The 15,233-nt window shown below is 38.9% G+C and overlaps 1 protein-coding gene across 4 annotated transcripts in view; it reads left to right on the plus strand.

Annotated features, from left to right (window-relative positions):
* The window catches only part of POMGNT2 (protein O-linked mannose N-acetylglucosaminyltransferase 2 (beta 1,4-)), a 51,314-nt gene extending 45,722 nt beyond the window's left edge, over positions 1–5,592 (plus strand). For all 4 annotated transcript variants that reach the window (XM_014062065.2, XM_014062064.2, XM_014062066.2 and 1 more), the window contains one exon: positions 3,339–5,592. In XM_014062065.2, the coding sequence (XP_013917540.2) occupies positions 3,430–5,166 (1,737 nt within the window). In that variant the 5' untranslated portion in view covers positions 3,339–3,429 and the 3' untranslated portion in view covers positions 5,167–5,592. The remainder of the gene's footprint in view (positions 1–3,338) is intronic.
* The last annotated feature ends 9,641 nt before the right edge of the window (positions 5,593–15,233 follow it).

A 15,233-nucleotide genomic window follows, 5' to 3' on the forward strand; every position in this document is an offset into this window, starting at 1 on the left:
CACCCACCTTTGGGATGCAAGAGACGGCAAGGCTCTCGTGTGGTCTCTTCTGACAAGAGTGAGTGTCCTCCTTCTCCCCCACTCCTCTCTCCTTTCAGGTCCATCAGGCGCCTGGGGCGGAACCATCTAGTTGATTCCGCCTCCCTGCGGTGAGGGGTAGCAGTACGGAAGTCAAGCCTGATGAGGAAATGATCCGACCATGACAAGGGTTGGATGGAAATATCCCCTAAATCTAGATCATTCATCCACTGCCCAGAGACAAAAATAAGGTCGAGCGTGTGTCCCCCATTATGGGTAGGGTCTTGAATTAACTGAGTTAGGTCCATAGCCATCATGGAAGCCATGAACTCCCGAGCTGACTCGGATGTCTCGCCAATGGAAGGCAGATTGAAATCCCCCAGGATAATAAGCCTGGGGAAATCAACTGCCAATCCAGCTAATACATTCAGCAGCTCCGGCAGGGCCGATGAAACGTAGCAGGAAGACAGGTACATAACAAAAAGGCCCACCTGAACTCCAAGGCCCCATTTCACAAAAAGGGACTCACACCCGCCTATCTGAGGCACAGTGACCGCCTGAGGTCTGAGACTTTCCCTAATAACCTCTACAAAAATAGAGTTCACATTAATTTGAATTGAGAAAGATATTAAAATGCTTTCAATATTTGAATAATGTATCCATAGCCACAATAAGAGACAGTGGTCCTATTTCTACTGTCTTTCCTAGAAAATAAGACAGGGTCTTATTTTGTTTTGACCCCCAAAATAAGCACTTGGCCTTATTTTCGGGGAGGTCTTATTATTATTTTAAATTTTATTTTATTTTAATTGAACAAAAACACAAAAAAGAATCATCCTTCATTACATCTTGTAGAAAGCGTGTTGATTGGTTACAGATAACTTTCGTGCATTTCTTGCACAGTCATTACTTATAGTTCATATTAGATTATACACTTTAAATCAAAAATCTTTGTATATCTTATTATTAATGTACCACAATTCTCATTTGACTACAATTATTTGAACATGCTTTTACCTCAAATCATTCATACTTAAAGACACAACCACATAATGGCATTCATTAGCTATTTCAAAAAATCCTCCAGTAACATTACACCTTTATAACATCTTTTAAATATAAATCAATTAATAAAGTTTCTAAACCTTTCCTCCCCCTTTTTTCCAATTCACTGTTTAGAATTTATATTCAGGTTACTTTTGCCAATACCATAGCATGTATATATTGTTAAACAATGACCATTAACATTTCCTTGTTATTATTATAATTGGCTAAAAATCATTTACTATTTATGTCTCATCTCGTCTCATCAGACACACCCCCCCCAAAAAACCCCACACCTTTATAACAAGATCTAAATAAAAATGTGTTAATACAATATTATAGGTCTTTTTCCTAAGTCACAATTTGCAATTTATATCCAATTTTTTTTACTAGATTACCATACATGTATATATCATTAAGCTGTATCCATTACCATTTCATTATTATTATTACAGTTAATTAATTCTTAGCGAGTAAACATTTGATAACAATCTAAAACAATCTAAGAGTTACAAAATTCCTACTTATTAATCACCAAAATCAACTAATTTTTTATTATCAACATTCATTGTCAACCTGTATCTTTCCAGTAACAAAACAGTCTTATCTCTCTTGCCAATTGTGGTGTCAGTCTTCTTTTTATCTCCTTTATAAGGTTTTTATAGACTTCTCTCCGCACTTTGTTGTTTGAAGGGTCTCTCAGATAATCTCGTTGTCCACCAGTTGTTACTAAAATTAGCTTGTCTTTGGTTGTCAATCTTGCTTCTAAAAAATTTCTCTTCTTACGTCATCATTAGTAATTTTTTTTTCCTTCTGTGTCCTGGAATCTGGGATAGAGCTCCAATTCGTCGAATTCCCTTTTCCATATTCCCTTCTTTCCACTTTCACCCACATTTGCTCCATTAAGAAATTCATCTATTGTCTTATCTTTATCTTCTATATCTTCATTCTCCCCTTTAATTTTTGGGGCTCCAACCCCATCATCTTTTGCTGGGAGGAAGACTAGTCTTTCCAACTTCTTCTCAATTCTCCCATATCCTTCCAATAGATTTTGAATTCCAGCCAAGATATTTTGGAATTTTAAGGTTTCCTCATCTGAATATTGATCCATGTTTCCAAAACAGAAGAAAGGAAAAGAAAAAAGAAAAAAACCGAATAGCGACTGCCACTCTAGCCTTCCAGGCCTCTTTTATTTTTTATTTTAGATTGACTTGAACACAAGTTCTTTTATGCTCTTCAAAGGAGAAGGGTTCTGTTCCCCTCCCCCTTTCTTTCCCCTGCCAAAATAATTCTCAGAGGCACCTGTGAAAACAATCCATGCCCTTGGTTCTTTATCAGTTTCTGTAAACAAGTTGCAAACCCTTCAGCTACAAAGTTAGTGAAGTCAAATAAGGAAAGAAAAGAGCTACGTTGTTTCAAAAAACCCAGCCTCTAACTGGGGAGGGGGGGTGTCTTATTATTTTTGAGGTGCAGGAGGTGGCGAGCATAGTCACCTCACGGTTGCTGCTGTGTTGCAATATTTTTGGGGAGGGCTTATTTTGGGGGGAGGGTTTATTTTAGTGCATATGCTCAAAAGCCCAATCTTATCTTTGGCTGACTATTTTAAAACATTCTCATAATTTGAAAACAAAGGAGACTCAATTTCTTACCTGGATCCTACAGGTCCTTCTGCAATAGATTCTTTGCAGTTTCTTGGCACTGATGTGATGGATGCAGGGTTAGAGTTATAAAATGTTTATGTTGGACTGACATGTCCATTAGGCAGTAATTCTATACATACATAAGTGGTCATATGTCACACTGAAACTCAAAAGAGTCTTCTTTTTTCCCTGCTGTTTTTTTTTTTTTTTTGCTGAAAGAAATAAGATACAAAAATAAAAACAAATCACATAATCAGTTTTTGATAAAAGAAGATCAATGAGGCTATACATATACCTTCTTTCATAAAAGTGTCCATGAATAAAGTTTAATATGAGTACTTTAAGTGCAGAAATTGTTTGCTGGTATGTAGCATCTACAGTATTAGTCTGTAATGTAACATGTATTTTTGTTTAGAGAACAAGGCTAAAATTAGAGTGAATCTGCTTGGAGCAGCTGTTTCAAAGAATATTTTTAAACATTATCTGCAGTTCTTCCTTCTTGCACAAAAACTGAAGAATTTATCAAGGGTGGAGGGGGCAAGATGGAGATTAGCCATTATTCCTATACAACAACATAATAAATTTTAGAGGACTGTTATAACCATAACTGTTTTTGCTCTTACTTTATTTTTTTAGGTCTCTGCTCCATTATGATAAAGAAGACTGAGAATGCATCCCTCTTCCTTAGTGTTTACCACCTACCTACTTGCTAGGACCTGGGTCCAGAATGAACATAGCAGCAGTATTTAACGCCTTGCTAGTGTGTGTCCTTGCTGCTGTGCTGTGGAAGTATATCAAGCTGCATGATCATGTCTTTGTGCTGGAAGAGGAGTTAGTCCTCATGCGTCAGTCCCAGGAAATCTCTCAGGTCAGCATTGACTATCATGTCGCACTTCAAGCTCTGGTAGAAGATGGCACCAAAATGGTGTGTACTGGCAGGATGCACACTGACCGTATATGCCGTTTTGAGTCTCTCTGTTATTCTACCGAAGCTGAGGAATTTGTCTTCTTCCATAGCAGTTCTTCTGTTATGCTTCCAAACTTGGGCTCCAGAAGATTTCAGCCTGCCCTACTTGATCTCTCCTCAGTGGAGGACCATAATACCCAGTATTTCAATTTTGTAGAACTACCGGCTGCAGCTCTGAAATTTATGCCAAAGCCTGTTTTTGTTCCTGATGTAGCACTGATTATGAATAGGTTTAATCCAGATAATTTGATGCATGTTTTCCATGATGATCTCCTTCCAATTTTCTATACAATGCAGCAGTTTCCAGATTTGGATTTGGAGACCAGATTGTTCTTCATGGAAGGCTGGGGTGAAGGACTACACTTTGAGCTATACAAATTGCTTAGCAGCAAGCAACCACTCCTAAGAGAGCAGCTTAAAACACTTGGGCGGCTCCTGTGTTTCACCAAATCATACGTGGGTCTGTCTAAAATCACAACCTGGTATCAATATGGTTTTGTTCAGCCCCAGGGGCCGAAAGCCAACATCTTGGTCTCTGGCAATGAGATCCGACAGTTCAAAACATTCATGATGAAGAGGCTAAATGTGAGCTTGGAAGGAATACCTGGTGAGGAATATATAATAGTATTCAGCCGAACCATCAATAGACTAATCCTAAATGAGGCAGAGCTAATTTTGGCACTTGCCCAAGAATTTCAGATGAAAACCATTACTGTTTCCATAGAAGACCATACATTTTCAGAAATAGTACGCTTGATTAGCAATGCATCCATGCTTGTCAGCATGCATGGAGCTCAACTTGTGATGTCTCTCTTTCTACCAAGAGGAGCCACTGTTGTGGAACTCTTCCCTTTTGCTATAAATCCTGAACATTACACCCCTTACAAGACATTATCTACCCTTCCTGGCATGGATCTTCAGTATATTTCATGGCAAAACACTGAAAAGGGGAATACTGTGACTTATCCAGACAGACCCTGGGATCAAGGAGGAATTGCCCACTTAGACATAGCAGAACAAGATCGCATTATTAAGAGCAATGAGGTTTCCCGGCACCTGTGTTGCAGCAACCCGGAATGGCTTTTCCGTATCTATCAGGACACCAAAATTAATATTGCTTCCCTTATCCAGATCATCAGGCAAACGGTGAAAACCAAACCAGGGCCTAAGAAGCAAAAGTGGACTAGTGGCCTCTATCCAGGCAAAGTTAGAGATGCTAAATGCCAAGCCTCTATCCAGGGTACCAGTGAAGCTAAGCTCTCTGTATCTTGGCAGATCCCTTGGAACCTGAAATACTTGAAGGTCAGAGAAGTAAAATACGAAGTTTGGATTCAGGAGCAAGGAGAAAATACATACATGCCTTACATTTTGTCCCACCAAAACCATACATTTTCAGACAACATTAAGCCGTTCACAAACTATCTAGTGTGGATCCGATGCATTTTCAACAAAAATCTCCTTGGGCCCTTTGCAGATATGTTAGTTTGCAGCACATAATTGTTCTTTAGCTACTAGCTTCAAAGACGGCAAACCCAATCTTGGTCTCCTGTTGTTTAAGAAGGTGGATAAGAACTTGCAGACCATGGTAGTGCCTACGTGCTACTTTATTGCATTCTGAATGCCTTCTCTGTTCTGTGTAACATTACATCCAGTTAGTAGATAAACTCTCTTAGTTATTTAAAGAGGCAACAGGCATGAGGCTACAAAATTGGAGTGGAATAATTGTTTTGTCTTATTGTTCTAGGAACTTTTCTGTCTCTCTCTTGTGTGGTAAATCTTTTAAATCTAGCTTTATACTGGAATTTAGTTATGTTACTGAATGTACAGTTTTAAATTTATTTTTGTTTGTTTCCTCAAAGGTCTGTATTCCAGAGTAGAAATTTGGTGCCAGAATATTTATTAAATTGTTGAAAACCTATTCAAGCACCTTCTTATTTGTCTTGGATATTTATGCATTAAATAGAACTCTGTTCAATCTGAATAGGGGACCAGTGCTGATATGGTTGAAAAAGCCAACAAAATATGATGTTTCAAAATGACCTGAGTAGGCAAAAGATGAAGAAAAGTCCCCCAGTGCATTCATATGGCAGATGCAATTGGCTCAGATTATTTTTTCCTCCAATGGAAGTCCTTTATGATCTAAAGCAGAGCTGTTAATAAGGAGTTTGAAAGAATTCCAGTACTCTGGATGGTTTCCCTAAGTTATTTTTGCTTTTTGCTTTATATTCCTATTTTTGTAGTAGAATATCTACTACAAAAGCTGCAGGCTACTTCAGCTGACTGCAGTTCAGCAGTTCGGCTGTTCAAATCCCACCAGGCTCAAGGTTGACTCAGCCTTCCATCCTTCCGAGGTGGGTAAAATGAGGACCCGGATTGTTCTTGGGGGCAATATGCTGACTCTGTAAACCGCTTAGAGAGGGCTGAAAGCCCTATGAAGCCGTATATAAGTCTAACTATTGCTATTGCTATTGTTGCTTTTTGCCCAAACCCAATGCCTAGAATAAACATCTGATAAAAAATATAAAGATGAAATCTATGAAGACAGCAGATCTTTGTTCATTAATATAACAATAAAAGTCACCCTGTAAAGAAAACATGGAGTTAAGAGATATTTAAATGTTTAAACTGGTAGGAAATTTAGAAAGAATTGGGATATTGAGCTATTTATAACAAAAAGTGCAAGATTCTCACAAAATCTTCTTCGACCAAATGTATTGAAAAGAGGAAAGTCACTGGAATCTTGGTAACTAGTCATATTTACTTTAGCATCCAAATAGAGACTTCTTGGTCATCTTTCTAAACACTTATTGATATAGTGGGAGGTGACTATCAGTTTCCCTGATGGACAGTATAGACGAAGCTTTGCCAAGAATCTTCCTGATTTTTATGCACTCCAAACCCCCTTAGCTTTAGCTAACAAAAGAAATACTCAGGGATTTTGAAAGTTCAAAAATACCTTGTGGCTGCAATTCCGCCTTTCCTTACACAAATACTGATAGGAAAAAAGTCATCTCAATGATCTGTAGATGAGAGTGAATGGGAGCAATGTCTTTTCTTTCCATTTTCACCTTCCTAGCACTAGAGGATGAATAAATGAAAAGTCATTGAGTATATAAAATTTGACATACATTTAATATAGAGTATGTAATAAGATTGCTGTCCTTTTTTCATAATAGTTGTTCATCAAGTAATTTATTCCATATACCATATAATATTGTGCTCAGTCTTGTGTTACAGTTATGAGATTCATCCAAAATTATGAGACCTATTCAAATGGATATTTTCCCTTAGTGTTATTTGCAGAACTGTGCCATTTAAGCATGTAGTGTTTGGGAATTCAAGGATTATCTCAGGTATGTACTGTTGCTGTACCCATATACTTCTATGAAGCTTCTTAAATTAAGAATCAATTATAAATACATGTCAGTTTTGTTTAGGGTTGTCCTTAAGGAATGTTAAAAAATGCTATCATGGTGATTGCAATAGTATAATTGAATCTCTGCCTTTTTGTGTGCTGGACAAACTGTGAAATTTTGATTGTACCATCATTGCTATCATCTTAACTTGTTTGACTCTTTTGTGTTGATATAATGGGTTACATTGAATGGACTGTTGTCTGTAAATTCAAGACACCTGAATCCCCCATGATAATGTTTGACCTTGAGATGGCCAAAAGCAGTATGTTTAAATAGAATGTTTAAAAACAGAAACATTAACACAATAGAACGCTTCTGTTGTTTCCCTCTGGGAGGAGGTTTTGAAGTATTTCCAGCAGGACTACCTGATTCCATAACAGCTTTGTTCCCTATGCCATCTGTCTGGTAAACTCGCAAGTTTCATTTTTCTTACCATATACATGCATACATCCAAACTAAACTCTGTTGTTTCTCTGTGATATATATGAGGATATATGTGTATGTATGTATGTGTGTGTGCGTGCGTGCGTGTATGTATGTATTTTATCATGTTTATGTAGTGTATATTGGAGGCAGTGACCCTTTGAGAGTTGTATGCAATGACATTTCATTTTAATGTACCGTATTTTCACGACTATAAGCCGCACTGAAAATCCTAAAATTTTATCAAAAACCGGCAGTGCGGCTTATAACCCGGTGCGCTTTATGTGTGAAAAAAGATCGAAAATCTCTCCCTCCCGACGCTCAAACTTGAAGCTCGCAAGCATGCACACGTCACTCGGGTCTCTCCCTTCAACCTCGCTACTTTCTGAGTCGGAGCAGAGAGCCACCCAGCTCCCAGCCCCTATAGACTGGGCTGTTCCGTCACCCCCGCCGCCGCAAGAAGGGACGGCAGACCAGCGCAGCCCTTCAGGATTTGCCGGCGCCGAGCACCCCATCCGCCCCGGCAGTCGCCCTGCCTAACTCCGCTCCGCGCCCCAGCCGGCTCTGCGCTGCCGGTCAAGGGTGCGCGGGTGGCCGGTGCGGCGCCGGTCTTCCCAGCACACCACGCCGGCCGGGCAAGAGCCGGGAGAGCAGCGGAGCCCGAAGCCCTCCCGCGCCTTTCAACTTATGTAAGCATTGGTGATGAATGGTAACAACACAAGAAATTGTTTGTGGAAAAAGAGCACCAGTGAGGGAAAAGTGATGAGAAAGTCAGGATTTAAAACAAAACACATTTTTCCAGATAGACCACTTCTTGCTATATTTCAATTGTTTGGAGATACAGTTTCCCTAATTCATTTCTGGCTATTGAAACATCAGTTGTGCAGCTGGAGAAGAAACTCCTCAAGTAGCACCAGTAGAAATTCACAACAATATTACAAATAGTGATGAATGTGTTCATTTTTCTTTTTCAACTCAAATTAAACCTTTGGAGAAACGAGATTTCAGTTGGCATTAAAGGGGTACATCACCTCAAGGTGATTCATTTTTAGGCTTTCATTTTAGTACCAATCAACTGTTTATGTTAGGATTAATGATGTCAAATGAGAACTTCTAAGTTAGGCCTTCTTTCTGATAATAGTTTCAGAAAATCTATCTCATATTGCAGAAGCTTTCTCTATTATGTGTCTTTTCCATGAGTTAGACTTCAGTGCCTAAAATCTCTCAACTCACTATGATATATTTCTGTGTGTGTGTGGGTGGGTGGGTGTGTGTGTGTGTGTGGGTGTGTGTAATATGTGGGTGTGTGTGTGTCATGAAATTAATTTTGAAGGAACCAAATTAATCTCCAAAACTGAACACTTCAACAAGAGAATAATCATGGAAGCTATCGAAATAGAGAAACATCCCCATAACATGAATAAACATGCCGATACCTCCTGCCTACCAGACATCTGGAAACCAGCCTTAGTCAACAAACGAGCCCCACCCACCACCCAGGCCGTTATAACACGAAACAACAATGGACACACAGCCAGACACACAGCCAGCACCAATCAGCACCAATCTACCAATCATGATACAACTACACAACCAATCATTCCACTTACTGAAACAAAGCCAGCACTCCATACACACCCACCAAGATTTATAGAAAGACAGCAGCTCCGACATATATACGTGTGTGTGTGTGTGTGTGTGTGTGTGTGTGTGTGTGTGTGTGTGTATATATATATATATATATATATATATATATATATATATATATATATATATATATATATATATATATATAATATGTATATATATGTGTGTGTGTATGTATGTGTGTGTGTGTATATACATGTGTGTATATATATATATATAAATCACAACCACAAGTCCATCAAGAGTCCATCACGACAGAAACCCAATATTTTTACTGTTGCCTTTGTTATATTTGTGTTTTTATTTGTGCTGATTTATTTATTTATTTATTTTTATTTTTATTTATTTATTTATCAGCACAAATAAACACACACGCGCGTGCACACACACACACACACACACATATATATATGTGTGTGTGTGTGTGTGTGTGTGTGTGTGTGTATGAATAAATAAATGCTGGTCTTGTTGTATTCGGGTCTTTTCCCATGTAAGATTGAGATTGTCTTGGCAACATTTCAGCGAGGTCTCACTCGGTATCTTCAGGCTGGGTTTTGGGCTTAAAGCGTGATCGGAGCTGCCAACTCTCTATAAATCTTGGTGGGTGGATGTGGAGTGCTGGCTTTGTTTCAGTAAGTGGAATGATTGGTTGCGTGGTTGTATCATGATTGGTAGATTGGTGCTGACTGTGTGTCCATTGTTGTTTCGTGTGGTAATGGCCTGGGTGGTGGGTGGGGCTTGTTTGTTAATTAGGGCTAGTTTCCAGATGTCTGGTACGTGGGAGGTATCGTCAAGGTAACAAGGAGTTATTGTTTTCTGCACCTTTTGTTGCTATCCAAAGGTTCTCTTAATTTCTGTAGACCAAGATATCCCCTTTTCTTGTTAGCAAAACATCCAAACTGTTTTTGTTTCGTTTCTGTTGAGATGTAACCAACCAGGAATGGGAAGGGCTTCTGAAATGTAATGTTCCTTTTTGTAATAAAAGCAACACGATTTCTGTTTTATGCACTTATGCTTGAAAACATGGTATAATCCGAAGTTTGAATAATGTTGAAGAACAGGAGGAGGAAGACAACCAAGGTAACAATTAGATAAGAGAAATCTGAGCCCTGGCAAAATGCAATTTGAGAAAGTATCTTAGATATGACTGTAATTCTCAGGAAAATAAACTGAGGGAATCAGTCTTGAAAACTTTTTTACTGTAACCTTATAATAAAAATAATATTAGAATTTATAATTCCGGATTCCTAATCTGGTCTACATTAAAAGGCTGGTATATATTTGAGGTCTGACTGCACATCTTTGTGGGGGAACATTGATGACATGTTATTCATATTTAATTTTTAATTCCTAGTATTGATCAGCTAGAGAGAGATCTGGTTGGCTCCTGGTATTCCCCATCTGCTCCCAGAAGTTCAGCGCCAAAGAGTAGTAAAAAATTAAACATCAGCTTCAAATTGGTTTATGGACAATTAGGGGAAATAGTCCAGAGGTGGCATTCAGCAGGTTTTGACCAGTTCTGGAGAACTGGTAGCGGAAATTTTGAGTAGTTCAGAGAACTGGTAAATACCACTTCTGACTGGTCCCACCTGCCTCCATCTATTCTCTGCCTCCCGGGTCCCAGCTGACCGGGACCTTCCTCTGGAGTGGGGAGAGAATGGCAATTTTACAGTATCCTTTCCCTGCCATGCCCACTAAGCCACGCCCACAGAACAGGTAGTAAAAAAATTTGAATCCCACCACTGAAATAGTCTAAAAATGAAACCACCTGGAAGCATTTTGATATCAGAGATAGCTAAGCTTAGAATTCAGGAATTATCTCTAAAGAGATGGCAAAATTGCAGTCTGTATGTGCAATTCTTTTTGAGAACCACCAAGTCCTCCAAGTTGGAACAGTGGCTAGAGAACATACCCAAGAACACAAACCGAATATTATAGGGCTTGTTAATTGCAATGTGTTCCCTAGCAACCAGGTTGAAAAGCCAAGTCTGCTATTTACTGTAAGTCTGGTAATTTCTCTTGTAAGGAAATTACTGTGTTTGTTCTGTTTGTGAGCCTGGTTGCCTTTTGGCAAAACAAAAGACCAGATTCTTTGGTGTCAGTTTGTTTCATTAAAGGCCTCTAGACTTGGTCAATACAGTTTGCAGTTTATTTATCTTTCCAAACCCCAAAAAGATTGTCTGTACATGCTGGGAGGGATGGTGAATTTTGTCACAGATGGCTGGTTGCAATTATTCCTCTACCTTCTACTAGAAGTATTTTATTAGTAGAAGTGTTTTTTGGAGAATTGGTTCATGATCAATACATCTATGATTTTAAATCTTAACTAATGTGTATGTGTTCAGCAATGGTGGGTTGCAGGTGGTACGCCCCGGTGTACCGGAGCCTGCCTGGAGCACCAGGTACCATTCCGGTACGGTGCTCCAGAGGGCCCATCCACGCTCCTTACCGTGTTTTAAAGCTGTTGGCACTTCCGCGCACACTCATGGTGCGTACAGCGCCTGCACAACACTCCGCTGAGCAGCTGGAGCATCGTGGAAGCTTGTGGAAGCATCATTTTACACTACAATGCATGCGCCCACTGTGCGTGTATGTACGCATACTGAGCACATGCATGTGAGTGATGCCGGGGCCCACCACTGGTGTTCAGTGACTTCTGCTTATCCACTAGATGAATTTAATGTGATAAAGTTTAGTGGAAAGGAGATCAAGTGACCGAATAGGATCTTGACATCACTATGCAAACTCTATAATTGAAGTCCTTATGTTAGACACCAAGATGCAGGAACATAAGGGTTGAATTTACTTTATAATATCATCACATGTCATCTTTCTATCATTGTAGAAAGCTGCAGCTTTGTGGACTTCCATATATGCCTGCACTTGCAGACATACTCAAATATTTTCAGAGAAGTGGATTTGCCCTGTGCTGTATGGAAGTTCAATTTCCAAAGTTTCATATTAGAATCCTAAGTAACAAGAGGCCACTGGTAACTGCATGAGCTTATGCATGCTATAAACTGCCGAAGTGAAATGACATTGTCTGCCTTTTTCATAGTCCAAGATATTTCTAATTTGCTTATTAACAGACTTTTTCACCCTTTTAATAATGTATGTTGGGATTACATTAGGAGAAATTGCGGGCTGGTAGATTTGGCACCAGATTAATCTTTTTTATTGTCATCATGTTAATCTTCTTGTTATGATTCTCTTACCTGCTCTCTCCATTAAACTTATAATATTCAGTGATGTATAGTTAGACAGGATATTAAGTATTGAGACTCAAAGAACACTTTAAAAAGATTAAACCTTTATTTGGATGTTCTGGTAGTGAGTATATATGGTAGATTTGGATTAGAACAAAGTGACATCAAAGATTCAAAAAGTTTAAAATGGCACCTATCTGGGGAAAACAAAATCTCTGTTATTATGTGAAAGGAGATATAATGAACTGGTTGTACAATAGTACCCCTGCTGCCAAAATTCAGAAGGGATGATTTATTAATAAATCCAGCTCACAAATGTGGTAGAAAATTAGCCTTCTCCTTCCCAACAATCTAACTACATTACAAACAAATTCTGGCAACCTTTTTGGTCTGCTGCAGCCTCATGTCATCATCCTCAATTGGTCTGAGCCCTAGAATAAGACACATTTAAGTCATCTTTCCATCTGTTGATATAATAGTAGCATATCCCCCCCACCCTAATTCTCAAGACAGCCTCAAGGTATATAACATTGTTAGGCTTTGTCATCTTAAAGAGAAGTTAAATGGCTGCAAGATGACAACACATTTTGTACGAGTTTTATTTTCTGATTCAAGAATGACCAGAAAGACTCTTAGATAACCCTTTCTAGAGCTTGATCTAATATTTCCTGCTACATTTCATATGTAAAAATCTGACAAAATACAGAGTATGCCTTGCTTTTTTTTTGGGATGACCATGAGGTTTTTTTAGACATCTTAGTTGATCCTAAAAAGAAATATTGTCCAACCAGGGGTTTAGGATTCTTTTCTTAAGGATTAACATATCAGAGTTTATTTTCATTTTCACAAGAGTGCTAGTTCAGAACTTTTCTGTCATACTATGTTCTGCTCCATAAATACTGATTTTTCCTTTTTTCTTTCCAGACCAGCACTGAGAAAATGTTCTTTTGCTGAATTCCTTCAGCTGTAGGTTGCTGAACTTTCTTTAGTTTGAGTCACAAAAACATTAAAAAATAAAAATATTCCTTGGGTGGAGCTTGAATGTTGATCACTTCATATCCATGTATCACCTAGTAGTTAAGCATTGTCTTTTTCCAAGATGTTTTTTCTACTTCATAGTCTAACATACAGTCCTCAATTTTTCTGTGGATCTCTTATCGAAGCATCAAGCATATACAGCAATAATAAAACTACAACAGCTACCCTGTTCATCTTATCCAGGTTTAGTTAGGGTTGGCTTGGTGCTGCCATCTGCTGTAATCACAAAGCTACAGTCCATATCTGTTTTTAGTAAGGGCAACAATTGGGAGTTTTCAGACTATACAGATTTTATTAAAAGGCATACATTTTTGTTAATTATAGCTCACTCATCAATTGTTAATTGATAAAATACTTGTGATCTGTCTCTCATGAACAGTAACTTGCATTTGCAAAGAACTAATCTATTTTCCTCTTTCTCTTCCATTTATCCCAATTTAAATCTTACATCAATCTATACCTTTGATGAAGAGAGCTGTAGCTCACAAAATTTATGTCTTTTAATACAATTTGTTGGTGCTATCAGATTTTCTCACTTTTTGGCTATCATAAACTAATAATCTGGCCTCCTAGATTATCCCCAGTAAATTAGGCCATGGTATTTGAAAGTTGTAAAAAAAGACTAACATTTTCAAAAGGAAGAGAAATATTAGAAGTGTAGCTATTCAGTTTTCTTCAAACTTACTAGAGGTTTACTAAAATCTGGTCTTACAAACTTATCTTTCTTCAATGGACTTTATAAATTACAATTCAATAGATTTCAATCCTGATGAACATTCAGGGCATTCGCTCCCTCCCATTTTTTTAGCTATTATATTTGATATATTTATACATGGCACATGCAAGGCAGGGGAGCTGTTCAAAGGCAAAATCCTGAAGAAATGGGAGTAATTTAGAATTAGAAGGAAACTCAAAGGAGGCACTTCTTTAAAATCTCTTCTTTCTTCTGCTTGATTAATTTTGAATTCAATTTCATTGGTACACTAAGGACCGCAGACATACAATTAATTTTAACTAGAATCAGGCAGTAAAGTGCATACCAGAAATATTTTCCACCTTTAGCTTCATGTTTCTGCATATCTAACCTTTTGTTGGGGTAGTACTTTTTATCTCAAGGGATAGGATATATATTTATCAAAAGGATTTAATTGTTTAGTTTTCATGCCTCTATAGGTAAGGTGACCACACGTCCCGATTTTGACAGGACAGTCACGATTTTGCACAATTTGTCCCGCGTCCCGGGGCATTCTTAAAAAGTCCCGATTTTTGTGACCGGAAGTAAGCCTGCCCCACCCCCAGTCCTGTATACCCGTCCCAGCCGGCCGGTATTTTGTCCCTTCTATCTCCCCATTGCTCAAAAAAGCAACTTTGGGAAGGTCCTTTGCTAGCAGGCAGGTTCTAGGACACCTGCCGCCACCAAAGGACTTTCCTGGAGTTGCTTTTCTGAGCAACGGGGAGACAGAAGGGACGCAATCTCCTTTCATTCTCCCTCTGCCTCATTCACTCGTTCGGGCAGCAGAAAACGAAAAAAAATTGCATAGCCGAGGACAAAGGAGCCTGCAGCCTCCTTCATTCAAACGTTCATGCAGCGGGGATCTTTCTCTGAAGTCGCGCCGGATTCAGCAAACCGGGCAGCGTTTGTCCTTGGGATTGTGCAACAGCCGAAGAACAGGGAATTCAGGTGCTGCACAAGGCCATGGGCACGCCCTACCCTCTTCTCTCTGATAGCCGCCTGGTTAAAAAGGAGGAGGCGACTCCGCTGGTCTGGAGCCCATCCGGGAAGACGAGGAACGCAAGGGGGATCCCTCTCCCCACAGATGGGCTCCGGACCAGT

Source organism: Thamnophis sirtalis, unplaced genomic scaffold (genome assembly GCF_051295495.1).
Source record: "Thamnophis sirtalis isolate CommonGarterSnake01/CBP01778 unplaced genomic scaffold, rThaSir2_p1.2 scaffold_4, whole genome shotgun sequence".
NCBI lineage: Eukaryota > Metazoa > Chordata > Lepidosauria > Squamata > Natricidae > Thamnophis > Thamnophis sirtalis.